The sequence below is a fragment of the Armigeres subalbatus genome, chromosome 2 (genome assembly GCF_024139115.2).
Source record: "Armigeres subalbatus isolate Guangzhou_Male chromosome 2, GZ_Asu_2, whole genome shotgun sequence".
NCBI classification, from domain to species: domain Eukaryota; kingdom Metazoa; phylum Arthropoda; class Insecta; order Diptera; family Culicidae; genus Armigeres; species Armigeres subalbatus.
In genome coordinates this window covers 204,939,560-204,955,137 of record NC_085140.1, presented here as the reverse complement: position 1 = coordinate 204,955,137, position 15,578 = coordinate 204,939,560, and the positions used below count along the sequence as shown (strand labels likewise).

General features: G+C 37.1%; 2 protein-coding genes across 3 annotated transcripts; one reads left to right on the top strand and one right to left on the bottom strand.

The window, feature by feature from the left end:
• On the bottom strand, positions 1 to 3,041 carry LOC134215790 (bifunctional endo-1,4-beta-xylanase XylA-like). 2 transcript variants are annotated; one of them, XM_062694906.1, is made up of 3 exons: positions 2,912 to 3,041; positions 503 to 553; positions 1 to 413 (listed from the first exon to the last, which is right to left on the bottom strand). In XM_062694906.1, the coding sequence occupies exons 1-3, from the start codon at positions 2,921 to 2,923 to the stop codon at positions 138 to 140; spliced, it is 339 nt and encodes a 112-aa protein (XP_062550890.1). In that variant the 5' UTR covers positions 2,924 to 3,041; the 3' UTR covers positions 1 to 137. The 2 variants fall into 2 exon arrangements, with proteins under 2 accessions (XP_062550890.1, XP_062550891.1); XM_062694907.1 differs by having other exon boundaries at positions 1 to 389; positions 2,912 to 3,040.
• An 11,710-nt stretch (positions 3,042 to 14,751) lies between these two features.
• On the top strand, positions 14,752 to 15,578 carry LOC134211538 (uncharacterized). The gene is made up of 3 exons (XM_062688478.1): positions 14,752 to 14,907; positions 15,141 to 15,454; positions 15,510 to 15,578. Exons 1-3 carry the CDS (start codon positions 14,899 to 14,901, stop codon positions 15,553 to 15,555), a joined length of 369 nt encoding a protein of 122 aa, XP_062544462.1. The 5' UTR covers positions 14,752 to 14,898; the 3' UTR covers positions 15,556 to 15,578.

The following is a 15,578-nucleotide window of genomic DNA, read 5'->3' as shown; positions in this document are numbered from 1 at the left end:
TAATCAGCATTAAGGCGCTACAAAAGTGGAATTTATTTTTATTATCCAAAAACTTTATACTCTGTACAGCAAAAAATCGAAGCCTTTTGTCAACATCTCAAATCTGGTGTATCGACATCTCCCACTCTAATCCCCGTTTACCAAGGGTTCCAGCCGCGGGCAGCAGCTCCGGCTCCGGCACCGGGCCAAGCACCGGCACGGTTCCACTGGTTCCATCCGGGGTTGGCTCCTCCCCACTGGCGGCTCCATGGGTCAGCTCCCCATCGGTTCCAGCGGGGATCGGCATTCGGGGCATTCGGGTTGTTCCACCGGTTCCAGCTGTTGCCTCCCCAAGCGGCATTCGGGTTTGCCGGATTGTTCCAGCCAGCAGCGTTCCACGAGGTTTCCGACTGTAATAGTTCGTCAGACTTTTCCTAGCGTGTGAATGAGATTCACGCGGGAAAAGTGTTGACGTTTTTTAGTTTAGCGTATGGTGGGTTTAGTTGATAATTGCAATTAGTACCTTCTCGGCAGGCATACAATAGGCAGCCACGAGCAGAGTGGATATGAGTATCTGCAAATAAGGCAGTTCAACTATTATCTTTAGGTAGTCAATAAAGATTTATAAAACAAAATTCATGGTACTATTTTCATAATAGGTAATTCTAAGATTTTCTTAAAATATATTTAAACATAATTTGCATAATTGTTCAATTATGTTCCTCCATTTGTTGACTCATATGAATGGGGAGTCCCATTGGGGACGTACAGTGACCTATTCTCTCTATTTTTTAATGAAGTATTTTAACTAACCCTCTAATACTCAAATTTGTGTTTTCGCTCAAAATCACTATCGGGTATAAGCACGATTTCGATGCGCTACTGTTGATTTCAGATGATGTTTAAACAACAGATCATTACTGTGCATCAGTTTTTATGTTTTAATCCATCGCTCTGTGATTAATAACTGCCATTTGGTAAAGTTTTTATGGAAATGCGAAACATTTTCCTTGTAAAACGCAAATAGACTTTACACAAATGGCGCACTGTTGCCAACATTCACTGAGTCAGATAGCGAAATGGAAGATAAGAGCATCGGAGCTTGTAACGTGAATCGGATGTACACAGCAAATAATTTTGAAAATTCAACGACCTGTAAAATTGCACCTAGTCCCAACAAACGAATAAAAACTCGATATTCAATTAAATTTGATTGATTTTTACAAGCAAGTTAAATTTATTTCGATTTGAAGGAACAGCGAGATCGATTGAATGTTACGTTTATTTGCATGCTCCAAATATGTGCATGAAAATACATTTAAAATCACAACATATTTTATCTGTGTATGCTGAATAGTTTTCATTTCAAGAGATGACAAAATCTGGACGTAACTCGGCCCATACTTTTTCTAATAGAGATTTTTTTTACAAAAATCTATGAATTTTATGAAATTCGAAATGTTTCTCACCATCTCATTATTTTTTTAAAATTTTGCTCCTGATATGATTATTTTTCACTAAAGATTAAGGGCCATAATTTTCAAACATACAGTTTATTGATTGTATTAATTGTATTGAAATCTCATAGAAAAAATGTGTAATACTAAAGAACTATGTCTAGAGGGTCAACCACTGTACAGGTAGGGGTTCCACTATAGGACAATTTACTATACTGGTATTTTTTTTTGGTATTTTTCATGAAGAATATTTCTTGTGTTTTTCTTCCACGTAGTTCAATTATTTAAAACCATTTTAGCATATTCATTTCATTTATTTAAATAACACTGAATCAAAAATTTGATGGCACATTTCCTGTCAAAATTTAGAATAATTTCCCGAAGTAATTTTTGATTTTTTTTCTTACACATTTTGAGCAATTTTCTGTGGAAAATCCAAATAATTTCCTACACTACTAAAAATTCACACATATTTATTGGCAAAAATCCATAGATTTAACTTATGATGTATATCAGCGCACACATAATCATTCTCCACGCGAACTACTAATAAAATATATATCCAAATAAACTTAATGTGTGGTCTCGAATAAACAATTATTTAATTTATGTGTGGTTCTAAATCGATTATATTAGGGTGGAGCTATTGCAAAAATTTATAACGGCGACACATATATCTTATATAGATATTTTTGGCAGTGTACAGACATTCTCAAGAATGATCGAAAAATTTTCAGTGATAATTTTGGAGAATTTTAACTGAACACTTCGGTGAATATTTTGTTAAAATTCCGGATAAATTTCTATGAAAACTACAAAAGCTTTTCTGCGGAAATGGCGAAGATTTTTTTTATTGGGAACTCGAAGAATTCTTGGTGGGAAATTGAAAAGATTTCTTGCGGAAACTTTCAACAGTTTTTTTAGGAATCCCGAAGATTTTCCATTGATAGTCCCAAAGAAATTGCCGTTGAAAGTTTCTAGTTTCTGGTGACATTAAAGAATTTTTTTTCAGGAAATTTTAAAAGAACTTTCCAATGACTTTATGGAAAGTGTCCAGCGGAAACTTCGATGAACTTCCCTTGCAAATTCCAAGACCTTCCAAGATTTCGCAAAATTCCAAATAATTTCCAGTGAAAATTCTAAAAAATGTCTTGTGTAATATCCAAAGAAATTTCTATGGAAACTCCAAAGATTTTTACCGTGGAATCTGCAAAGAATTTCAAGTGGAAATACTGAAAAGTTTTCCAAAAGTTTTTTTAACTTTCTTTCCTTGAAGAATTTCCTAGAGAAATCTGGAATAGTTTTACTCCGATTTTTCATAAATTGCAACCAAATCTCCTATTTGAACGAGAATTCTCCGTAATTTCCTTTTGGTAACACAGTATTGCGGTTCACTACACTTAATCCCTTTTTCGTCGTTCGTCACTTCGCTATCGCCGAAATCACTTTCGATCTGTTTAGTTATCACACTTTACCAGCTTGAACATCTTGATGTTTTGGTTAGAATTCCGGAGTCGGAAGCTTCTTCCTAAGTCACTAGTTGGCTGTTGAAATTGCAATTCGATACTAGATGAAAATTAAGCTAATTGGTGAGCTTTATATAGTGATTGTAGTTCGCATTTCGCACTGCAGTTGCATCCGCCGAATGGCACCGTGGATTGAGTAGCATTTGCCAGCGTTCGGTGCTGATGGCTTTTCCATCGGCAGTAGGCATACTGCTGGTAGTCTCTCCGCGGCGGATGGGTGATATTTTAGCTAACACAAGGACCGGGCAATAGGTTACCGGGCGTGCAGGAGGAGTTACAGAGCTAATAACTAACGCGTGTGTTCGTAGATACCTACCGCGCGCTGATGCATGGGTAAGGGCGGGCGATGCCAGCTTAAAATTAAATATGATCCGTTGGGACAGCGAGGGTGGTGTTCTAAGTATAAATTCTAGCTCAGCTGACAAATGCTCAATCAATGCAAAGTTCCCCAAGTGTTAGCAAGATGCGCCCATATTCCCATCATTCAGGGCAGCGACACGAGCAGGTTGCTGTTGTCAGACATACTGCTGCTAGTTCCTATGAGTCTGTCATCTTCCATATTAATGGAACGTAATTTGCGATAATATTTTATTTATTTTATTAGTCCAGAAATAAATCGGTTTTGAATATACCTTTATTAGCAGGCTGCTCCCATGCGGTGGCAATTAATCATAATGGACCAAAAGCAACGGGTTCTGCTCAGGTGTCTTGATTACAGTAAGCATTTCGCGCGCCAGGATATTGGGGATTGAGGCAGATGAGACTGCATATTGAACTATAAGGTAGCAGAAGCTCTGAGGTGGCTGAAATGATTAATGTTTGGAGACAAAACCTATATTTACCATTTTTCAATGAATATCCAGTGAAGGCCAATTACATCTTTTTAAATTACCTCATATCCCGAATGTTACATCTTTTCAAGTGCTTCCATTTGTTGAGCAGTTGATTTTAATACACACTTGAATTTGTACAGAATCTATGAAATAGTGTGAGAATCTTGGCATTCTCAGGAATGATTTCCATTCTTTGCACTGGGCCTTGAGGCCTCTGTTTACTTTTAAATTATCCATGAAAGTGATATCTGAAAAAAGATTTGGAGCATTGAGGGTTCAAATTTACTTAAACCGATAAAAAAGAAGCGTTGTTTCAATTTCTTTGACCCTTTGTCCAGAAGTGTCTATTATTTTACTTTGTGCGAATGTAAATAGTAACTTTCAATTGACGAATTTCGCGCCAACCCTTCTATGGGGCTGGCAGTACCATCTCAGAATCGAATGAAACTTGGAGGGCAGAAAGATATGGTATTTCTAAGCCACTCTGCATAATCCCTTTATTGAAAGCCTACATTGTCGTGTACGTCTGCATGGCAACAAAGGCAGTCCACCTGGACCTTGTCATGGATCTGACTACTGAAGCATTCATCGCCTGTCTTCGACGGTTCACCGGTCGTAGAGGGATTCCCGCACATATCTACTGTGACAACGGGACAAACTTCGTCAGGGCTCATCGAGAACTGAAGGAACTTCGAAAACTATTCATCGGACAACAGCATCAAGAAGCAGTAGCCAAGGCATGTGCAGAGGATAGTATTCACTTCCATTTCATTCCGCCGCGGTCACCAACATTCGGCGGCATCTGGGAGGCCTGCGTGAAGTCCGTGAAGCATCTGTTGCGAAAAATCCTTGGCAATGCCAACTTATCCGAGAGCCAACTTCAAACTGCACTAGTACAGATTGAAGCCCAATTAAACTCGCACCCGATTACACAGTTCGTTCCCTTATTATCCAGACATACACTGCCGTAATCTGAAAAAGTGACGTATGCGCCAAATTACAACATACACCCGATTCTGTTTTTACACGGATTTTTTTTAAACGGCCGTGTAAAAAAAATCCCATACAAAATTTTTGCAAAGTTGCTCCATTTTGCATGATTCGTCGAGAAACGATAAAACTTTTTTACACGGATTTTCAAATTTTGAACTGAAAACTTTTTTTACACGGAACGCATCCCCCGTGTAAAAAAAGAATCGGGTGTATTAGTTTTACATTTTTCTGTTAAAGAGCACGATGAGTACTACTCGTTAACACCATTTTCGGAAAATGGTTAAAACTAGAGTCCTATAAGAAGAGTAACGTCATGTGCCACGTTTGACAGGTCTCCTGCTCGTTTGGAACGCGCATTTGTATGGAACTGACAGACGATTCTGTTCCAATTCTGACACTTGACGACACTGTTATTATAGTCACTGTAGTTAAAACGTCACTTTTTCAGATTACGGCAGTACAGCTAGGGACGTTCCGATACTTCCGATATATCGGAATATCGATATTTTTGTTTCGATATCCGATATTTTTATATCGATATTTTGCTTTCAATATATCGGTCATATCGATATTTTTGCTTTCGATATCGATATATTGAATCAGAACAAAGTAACACAAAAATAACAATTGCAATGTCAACCGTCTAACCGTTAGACGGTTGAATACATTTCACTAAAAAGAGCTTAAAATATTTTTTCTGAATTGCTATGTATTTTGTGAAATAAAATACTTCAAAATTATGATGGCCATGATGATTTTTCTCGGTAGCGCTGATGGTGTGAATTGTGCGCTGCCATCACAAATAGTTTTGGCAACTCGTCACTTTGCATGGTCTGCCGTTGTGCAACATCTGTCATGCCGCTGGTTCTTGAATCCTTACTTGAATTCACTCAAATATTTGACGTGTTCCTTTGATTAATTAGATAAATTACATTTATAAATTAGGAACAGATTTGCAAAATATGAATTTAGAAGAATTTGAAAACAGGCAAATTGTCTTCTGTCATTCAAAAGAATGAGAGAGAATTTCCTTAAAATGTTTCTACGGATTTTCTAATGAAAATTTTGTTTTTTTCTTGTTGAAATTTTTGCGTAAATTTTGAAGAATGCCCGTGAAGGTGATTATACAATAAAGCCAGAAATCGGCCAATTTGTAGACCACGTGGTTTTCCAATATTTTTTTCAAGAGCACGAGATGGAAGAACCATAACGCGTATGGGGCTGAAATAATGGTAGATCGTTTGCTTAGTTATGCTGCACAATCATAATTTGATTTTCGGCACTGTACGAAAACTATTACGCCAGATTTGGGCTTTTGGAAATGTATGTAAATAAACGTGTGGTGAATTTGAAATTCACCACGGGCTTCATTCTATAATCACCTGAAAATCATAGAGAATTTTCTCGTGAAAGATTAAGAGAATTTTCTTTTTAGTTAAGAATATTCTAATGGATTTTTCCGTGATTATTCTGAATTTTCCTTGAAAATTATATTAAAAAAAACTTACGTGGATATTCTGAAGAAAGAATTTTCTATTGATAAGAATCAGAATAACCAGAGGAGAAATACAGAAAAATTGTCAGTGGAATTTCAGCAAATTTGTCGAAACTTCAGTTGATTTTTTCGAGCGAACGGAAAATAGCGAGTATCATGCCGAAAACGCTGCCGCTACCGGTTAAAATTACGACGAACGCCACCGCCGATGATTGTTGGATTGGCACACTCTAGAAGCAGATTGGATTAAGTAATAGAAAAAAAAGTAATTTCCAATCATTATTGTAAATGGGTAATACGATAATAATAAAATAGCTACAACAAATACATTCTAAATATTCTCATTTCTGAAATATCATATGATTTTCCGATATATCGATATTTTCATTCCAATATATCGGTCATATCGATACTTTGATTCGATTATCGTATCGAATCAAATATCGATATTTTGAAGTATCGGAACGTCCCTAAGTACAGCCGTTCCACTCTTTCATCCATGTATAGCTTCTAGTCGTTCACTAAACTTTATTCGACCGGAATGACGTCAGCCTCGGTAGAATCGAAGACCACTTTATCAAGAAGACTGGCAGCTCTGGCATTTTTCCATACAAGCGGCCAACTTCATTGCCGGCAGAGCCTCTTCTGAGTTGAAGTGGTAGCTTGTTATCTGTGTGGTAGTGATCTTAGCTAGCTGAAGTAAATGAGTTCTAATAAAGGTGCGGAGGAAGTCGCTGTCTGCTAGTGTTAGTTAACTGTCAACAAATAACTTTTAGGGTAAATTTTTTCCACAGTAGGGACGAGTAGAGTTCTACTCTAAATTGCTTCGACATTGACAGATACAATACTTGCGATCTCTCTCGCAATATGTCAAAAATTTTGTCATGAAGCGTGTATACAAACTATTTTCACAAATCGCCAGTACCAATCAATTTACATTGGCCATCCACGATTATTCCTTCAGAAATTGCCTAGCTTCTGGCTATTAGTCAACCAGTACCACGAACCTTCGCCGCTTGGTTCAGTGGGTTACATAATTTCTCTTTAATGTTTATTTTGCTGATGGTCTACCAACACAAGCAAACGTCGATAAGCTCCGCACCTTTATTATTTGCAATGGAATAAAACTGTCAACCCACAAAACAAACCACACGGAATCACAAATCAGCTCAGTTTTGTATAGGCAGAACAATTTCTCGTAAAACTGAGATTGAAACAAAAAGAGTTTTTCGTGGCAATATAGAAAAAAAAGACACAAGGAACAAATTCGAAATTATTATTTGTATGAACATCTCGCATGGGCAGTTGCTTAGTACTTAACACCAATCAAGAGAAAATTGAGGTTGTTTACTTAGTTTTATATGCTTTAAACATATTTCTTTGGGGTCTTATTTGCGTTCTTATCTGTTTGTCTACAAAATAAAGTATTGTGATTAAAAAACTAATTTGAACCTATTGGAACCTTTGAAACATCAAAAACTGAAAAGCGATAAAATGATTTTTTTGCCTAGGAAAATTATTAATCCGTCTTATAAATTCTGGCTTGCTCCGAGGTAACATAATCACGGCTAGTGAACCAACATTCTGAATACTTTCCGTTCTGTCTATATATTAACATCTATTTTTGTTATCTATTATCTGAATTTTCTCAATAAATTATTGGTTGGTTGGTGATGGCTGGTTTCCTACTCGCCGCTGCCAGCATCCAGGCGCTAACGTATATGGGCAAAGAGCCAGCATGAGTTAACCACCGGATATTTGTATGGGGAAAAACATCTAACGCGGGTTATCTCAAAGTTAGGAACTTTTCAAGTAAAATTATTTGGTACTAGTTATGTGCACGCCCGTTTCAAATCACTCAGAGCCAGAGTGAAATTGTATTGACATCTCTTTTTTTGCCTTTCTCGTACAACTAAGTTGTACCGAAAGGCTATCATTTCACTCCAAATTCGAACTTTGGATAAAAGTCCCGGAGACCCATAGTGTTATATACCATTCGACTCAGCTCGATGAGCTGAACAAATGTCTGTCTGTCCGTGTGTGCGTGTGTGTGTGTATGTGTGTGCGTGTGTGTGTGCACAAAATTCCATAAAAACATTAGCCAAATTTTCACATAGAAACTCTTAACCGATTTTCTTGCAACAAGTTGCATCCGACAGAGACTAAAACGCTGTTGATCACTATTGAATTTCATAATAATTGCAAATTGCAAAAAATAGATAACATTAAAATAATGATGAGACATAGTCACATAGAACAATAATGTGTTATGAAAAATGCCTTGCATCTATGAATATTTTATCCGTGGCTTCCCATTAAGAGTTTCATCGCACTATAAAGATGCTCGTGTTGCACGCATTTAGGCGTAAGTATGCTCTTCGTTCAGTTTCATAGTACTATGAAATTGTCCGAAAGTCAAAATTCGAACATAGGAAATTCGAGAAACTTTTGGCAGCGCCATCTGTCGTCTACTAGTGTAAATTTTCTATCATAACATTAGACGGTGTAACTGTTTTGCCTTTCTTGTACATCATCGAGGTGTAAGCGTAAAGGCTACATTTATTACCTTTTGCGCGAGAAAGGCAGTATCACCGTTAGGTGGATTAATCTGGGTTTTTTACGGAAATCTTACTCATTTTTCGTAAAAAAGTTCCACTTGTCAAATTTTAACTAAAACTCCTAGTGTGCCGCTGGAAGCACGCACAAGGTGGGTGATTCATTTTCTACTATGTCTAGGATAGCATAACCTTTTAATATAATAAAGTAATAATAAAGATAAGAAAAATCTAAAGAGTAAATTGTTTCAAATCATATCATGAACACAGTCTGCAGTCGAGATGTGAAGGAAATCAACAGGTCCGTACAGAAATTAACATAGAGTGTGGCACTTTCATCAATTCAAGACCAAATTCCGAATATTATTCGGCTTAAAGTTATGCTGATCTCATAAAATTGAAATACGTTTAATCTCAGTGGAGTTTTTTCGAAGCATAATTTAAATGTGGTTTTCATACATTTTGATTGAACGTGTAACTGACTATACAGTGTCAACTCACTCACACAAACAAACATAGTACCACCTCGGCTCACCGACAGCGCTGCTAACAGTGTCGCCCGATTTCAGACTGTGTTGCCAGTCTTCTTGATAATGTGGTCTTCGCTTTGATCGTTAATATCTCAGCCGCTTACTCTATTGATGCCAGTAGAAAGGCTCGGAATCTTCTTCGCTGCTGTAGTGGATGCGATGCGTTCAGGGAAACTTTCTTCGGCTCGTTTTTTCTGATTCCTAGGTGTCTGCCGGAGTAGACACAAATCAGCCAGGGTTGTGCTGAATCATTCTCATACGATAACTCTTTGATAATTTCTCAGGTGTGAAAAGTAGACGAGTTTCAAATTTTAGAATCGATTGATAATAAACACAAAATTATCAGTTTAATATAATGTCAACAATGAAGTTCAATCGGATGTTTGGCATTATGTTTTGATGCCATGTAGGAAAATAAGTTCAAAAGTAGCATTTACCAATCGAGTAGCTTCGAATCTAGATACAATTATCGAATGATTCTAACTCCCTAGCGAGTTTTTTATAATTTGATAATTTGGATATGTTATTGCTTGAGAGTGATATCCATCCTCGATTATTTGAAGATTTTATTTTTATCTTCCGTTTTCAAATGTTAGTCTAAAAATTATATAAATCACCAGGGATCATAATGCTCACTAAATTTCAGAAGCACAGGATAAACAACGTAAACAGATTCCCCCTGAGCTTGAAAAACGCTTGCTTTGGTCTCATAGAACAGAAAAGTCGAAAACCTATATATTACATACACCTACGTACATAGTTCAACGTCACCTTTGCGTACAACCCGATCGGGCTGCACCTTTGAGTTTTTTACTATAGAGGCGACTAAATAGAAAGTTTGTTGGAAAGTTTACCTGTATTAGTCGGATAATCGAAAATGTTGACGTTGGAGTTATAAACCAATACGAAATGTTGATGATAAAGGCCAAATCAACATTTTATGTTCCGTAATGATCAATTTTGAAGGCTTCCAGCTCGTGTTTTCATTCTCGATCAGTATCTTTCGATCGGCCGCAATTCTGGTGATTTTGGGATCATAGGCACAAAATTGGATTACTAACATCTTTTTATAAGGAGGTGAATGCGCAAGATTTATTTGCACACGCCCTGTTCCTTTGGCTGTATTTTATAAACTATTGGAAATTTCGTAATGAAACTCTTCTTCTTCTTCTTCTTATTGGCATTACGTCCCCACACTGGGACAGAGCCGCCTCGCAGCTTAGTGTTCATTAAGCACTTCCACAGTTATTACCTGCGAGGTTTCTAAGCCAGGTTACCATTTTTGCATTCGTATATCATGAGGCTAACACGATGATACTTTTATGCCCAGGGAAGTCGAGACAATTTCCAATCCGAAAATTGCCTAGGCCGGCACCGGGAATCGAACCCAGCCACCCTCAGCATGGTCTTGCTTTGTAGCCGTGCGTCTTACCACACGGCTAAGGAGGGCCCACGCAGTGTGAATAACATATGCTGAAGCCGTCTTCCACAAAATTTCGTTAAAATCGGCCCAGAAGGCGAACTGTTATCGACTTTTGAAAGTGATGCAATTTGATTCCGTACACCCTTTAGTACGAGTTTCTATGGACGAGAAATTCTGCGCTTTTTTGCTGCTCCAGCTCTACGTTGTTCTTGCTTTGTGCTCTTTCGTTTTTCCTGTGCTGCTCTGAAACATAACTTCCATCAGAATCCAGAGTGTCACTGCTGCTTACATCTTCCACCAGCTGGTTATCAGTCATAACAGAGTCATCAATCGGATTAGAACATTTCGTATGTAAAGAACATTTCGTATGTAGATTGAATGGACCAAGGAAACCATCGACATAGAGAGATATCGAGATATAGAACATCGAGATGTAGAGTCGACTGACTGTACAATCTAGGATGTTACAAACCGACAATGCCAGCATGAAGAGTACCATGGATAATCATAATTCGGACATACTCAAACTTCGGACACTCCAATTTGTATGGGAGTTTTTCAGAAATATGTCATTGAAATGTTTCATCCAGCTGAATTGAAAGGGCTCATAGTTTTAGCTTTATTTAGGATAGTTTTATTCTAGTAATCCATGTTAATTCAATGTGATGAAATAATTGAATGTCAGTCTGAGCTATGTACTGATAATCATTTGCAATATTTCTTTTCAATATTGTGTAACTTGTTGTCCGAAGTTTGAAACATTGTATCCGAAATATGAATCCAATGTTGCTGCTGTCCGAAGTTTGAGTAAAACAGAAGCCGATATTTCTATTAAACGGAAGGATTCTACACAATAGTTCGTACATGTTAATCCCGTGTTACAAATATAAGCGATATGCTCTATGATTGTGATGGTAATTAGAACGGTGAGACTTAAAATGTTTGTTAACAGACTGATTTCACAGCGAAAAGTGCTTAAGCGTCCGAAGTTTGAATTTGCACGGTACCGTCTTGAACAAAACTTGATGATCACATGATTTGTAGCGCCATTAGCAATCTAATTTATTTATTTATTTATTTATTTATTTATTTATTTATTTATTTCGTCAACCGACGTAGACTAGTACATATACAATATACATGTTTTTCTTTATTTTCTTAATGCTATAAATACGGTATTATAGTGTATAAAAATAAAAATAGTTTGGTTAAGTAGTGTTTAATTTTACGATTTAATGTAAATTTAGATGTGTAGGTTTCGAATTGTGACAAAATATTTTTTTAGGTTCTGCCGAGACATTGTAAAGTCAATAGTTTCGCAGTGTTGATTATAGATAGCCATCATCTGATTAAGAGGTCCGAATTTTGCATAATTTGTACGGCAGTGATTAATTAAAAATGTATGTCGATGACGCAGTTGTCGAGATGGTATGTAGAAATTTAATTTCGATAAAATGTTTGTTGAATCAATACGCTGCGAAACTATATCGTTAATAAATGAAACCATTGCAGTTTCACGACGCTCTTTCAAAGATTGAATGTTTATAAGCTTGCAGCGTGCCTCATATGATGGAAGTGGGAATGTTGTCCAACCTAATTTACGAAGAGCAAATAATAGAAATTGTTTTTGTACTGATTCTAATCTTTCTTCGTATTACTCATGCATTTACTATCTAAATGGATTTTTTTCTGATGAAAAGTAGTCAGTTGGTTTCATAGTTTGAAACATTGTAAACAAAGATAATCTTCGAGGAAGTTTGAACTACACGACTTTCGCAGCGTTATTTATAGACCAGTTTAAAGAACAAAACACCTGGCCCATAAAAAATAGGGTAAGAACCCCTAGTACCGGAAACCTAAACCATAAATTCTTCGGATTTATGAAATACCGTTTATATTTACGAATTACATTTGAATATTCTATTGAAGATATATTTTAATAATTAGTTTTGGTTACAATTTTTACGGTTTAGTATCTAATATTTTTTAAAACAGCATCGACGCGTTCAAATATGACACAAGTTTTTGTTACTCGGATGATGAGATTTTTTGTTTGCAATTTGTAAAAATGTTCGGGTCCATGTTAATTCAAACTTGGGACGGCGCTAGCATTGGATTCATATTTCGGACACCATGATTCAAACTTCGGACACCTGTACTGATGCAGTACCGAGAAGAATAATTGCAAATAAATCTAACTGGATAGCTCAGATTAACTTTTAATTACTTCGTTGCATCAAATGAGCTTGCATTACTATGATGCAACTACACTAAAACAAGCTGAAGTCATGAGTTCTTTCGATCAAGCTTGGTGAAACATTTCGATGAAATATTACCGAAAATTTAGCGGGGGCCAGTTTATCTCGGGGAAATATTTCACATTTGGATGAAACATCTAACATTTTAGCGAGGTAGAACGTCCTAGCGGAACTAACCTACAGTGAACTACTTCTTCTTGTTGTTGGGATTACATCCCCCACTGGGACATTGCCGCCTCGCTGCTTAGTGTTCATTCAGCGCTTCCACAGTTATTAACCACACGCAACCAGTAGATGGCAGATTTTAATACAGTTCTCCATAAGAACCTAACAGAAACTGTATAATAATTGGGCATATACAATTTTGGAAGATTTTAATACAATTATTGTATTGAAATAATACAGATTTGTATTATTTTATTATAATATTTGTATAAAAAGCTTACAGAATTGTATATGCCCAGATTTTATACAATAATTGACAGATTTGTTTTTTGGGTGCACGAGGCCAAGTTACCATTTTTGCATTCGTATATCATGAATCGAACCCAGCCACCCTCAGCATAGGCTAATGGGCCAAACACAATGGATACGTTTGCGTGCGTTTTGACAGTTTTCCCATGGAGAAACTGTCAAAACGCACGCAAACGTATCAATTGTGTTTGGCCCATAAGAATGGCCCAGATGTACTACAATGTAGGGTAAGACGGTATAATGCGCCCCACCTGGCCAAAACGCCCCCCTTTGATTTCTAGAAAACTATAACTAACTAAGGGTCAAAATCAGTTGGTTCCTATAAATATTTGTAAAACTATCATACTATGTGAATATGGAAGTATTTTTGTATTACATAAAGAAAATATTTGCAAAATACAAAAAGTTACAGTTTTGATGTAACTTTAAATGTTTGTTTGCTCAACATTCTGGAGCGACGCTAGCATACTGGCAACAAAATAACTTTTCTCAGTGGTTAATACGATATGATATTGCTTCCATCTTCAAAAATGTAACGTTTTTTCAAAAATTTGTTTCACTGGTCAAAACGCCCAAGTGTAGGCAGGACAATATGCTTTTACCAACTGCACACAAGCGCGGCGAGCTTACAGCAGTTGCTTCCAAATTATATGAAAACTATTGAAATGTAATTCAAACCTGTTTAAGCGGACTTATATTGGTTTTTAATGTCAAGCACATAAGGATTTGTAACTTTTTTATTATGGGATTGATAAAATACTAATGAAGGGCTATGAATCGTCTTTGGTTAAGGTGGGTGTATTGCCCAGGCACTTTTTGAAATCCTTTTTTTTACGTTATTTCAAAAAAGCTTTATTACGTGTTATCTGTTATATTTTTATATGACTTCTCATGGGTAATGCATTTGCGACTACCAAAATAACACAAAGTTTGCATAAAATGCGTTGAAAAGTAAAAAGTTATCAAGGAGTTGCCTTAGGGGGGCCATATTGTACGGTCTTACCGTCTTACTAAGTATCCGTTTCCACTGTCCACAACAGAATGCTGATTAGCCGACGCGTATTGCGTTGTTCAACGACATTGAAGCATTCTTTGTTTAGCTAGAGCGTGTTGCCTCCCCTTCCCCTACTATTTTTTTCCATTTTCCACCATTTAATAGTCAATAATGTTAGATAAAATAGATTTTCTTTCAGCGTGGCCAAAACCGCAACAGCACCCTACATTGTTTTACGTAATTCCTAATCTACATTATCTCTTATTCTGATTCTATTTCAGGTTTTGGCGGTCTTCGCAGTATTAACGGTTTCTCTGGCGCACGCCGGAGGATACGGATCCGGAGGTCAAGGTAGTTCTGGTAAAAATACTTACACAAAACATGGTGAAGGTTGGTAGTCAAGGTTTTTTATTTGTTTTGTCTCTGTTTGTGAATAACAAATATGCTTATTACAAATTTATTCCATCAAAAAGAAACCTGTTAACCAAAACCAAGTGAGCGTACCATGGGTATAATTGGACTGCGACCATAAAGGTTGATGAATTGGCAATAGGAATTGTCAACAATTGACTATGATAAAATATTTTCTTTGATAATAAAAACAAAAAAATGTTTCACTTCAGGAGGAGGTCACGGAGGTGGCTTTAATCAAGGAGGCGGTGGTGGCTTCGGACCAGGAGGAGGCGGTGGACACGGAGGTGGCTTCGATCAAGGAGGTGGCTTCGGACAAGGAGGCCACGGACAGCAAGGATTTGGCGGAGGCGGCAGCCAAGGAGGTGGCTTCGGAGGTGGTCAGGGAGGTGGTCATGGAGGTGGCTTCGGAAGTGGCGGTCATGGACAGCAAGGATTCGGTGGAGGCGGCAGCCATGGTCAAGGTGGATTCGGCGGTGGTCAAGGGGGTGGTTTCGGACAAGGAGGCCATGGAGGCGGTGGACATGTAAGTTGATGTAATTATCTATGATATTATAGATTGATAGAATACACTTTTCCAGGGTCAACATGGATACAAGAAGCATGGATATTAAGTATGGAAAATAAAAACAGCGTTTGATTTTTGAAAA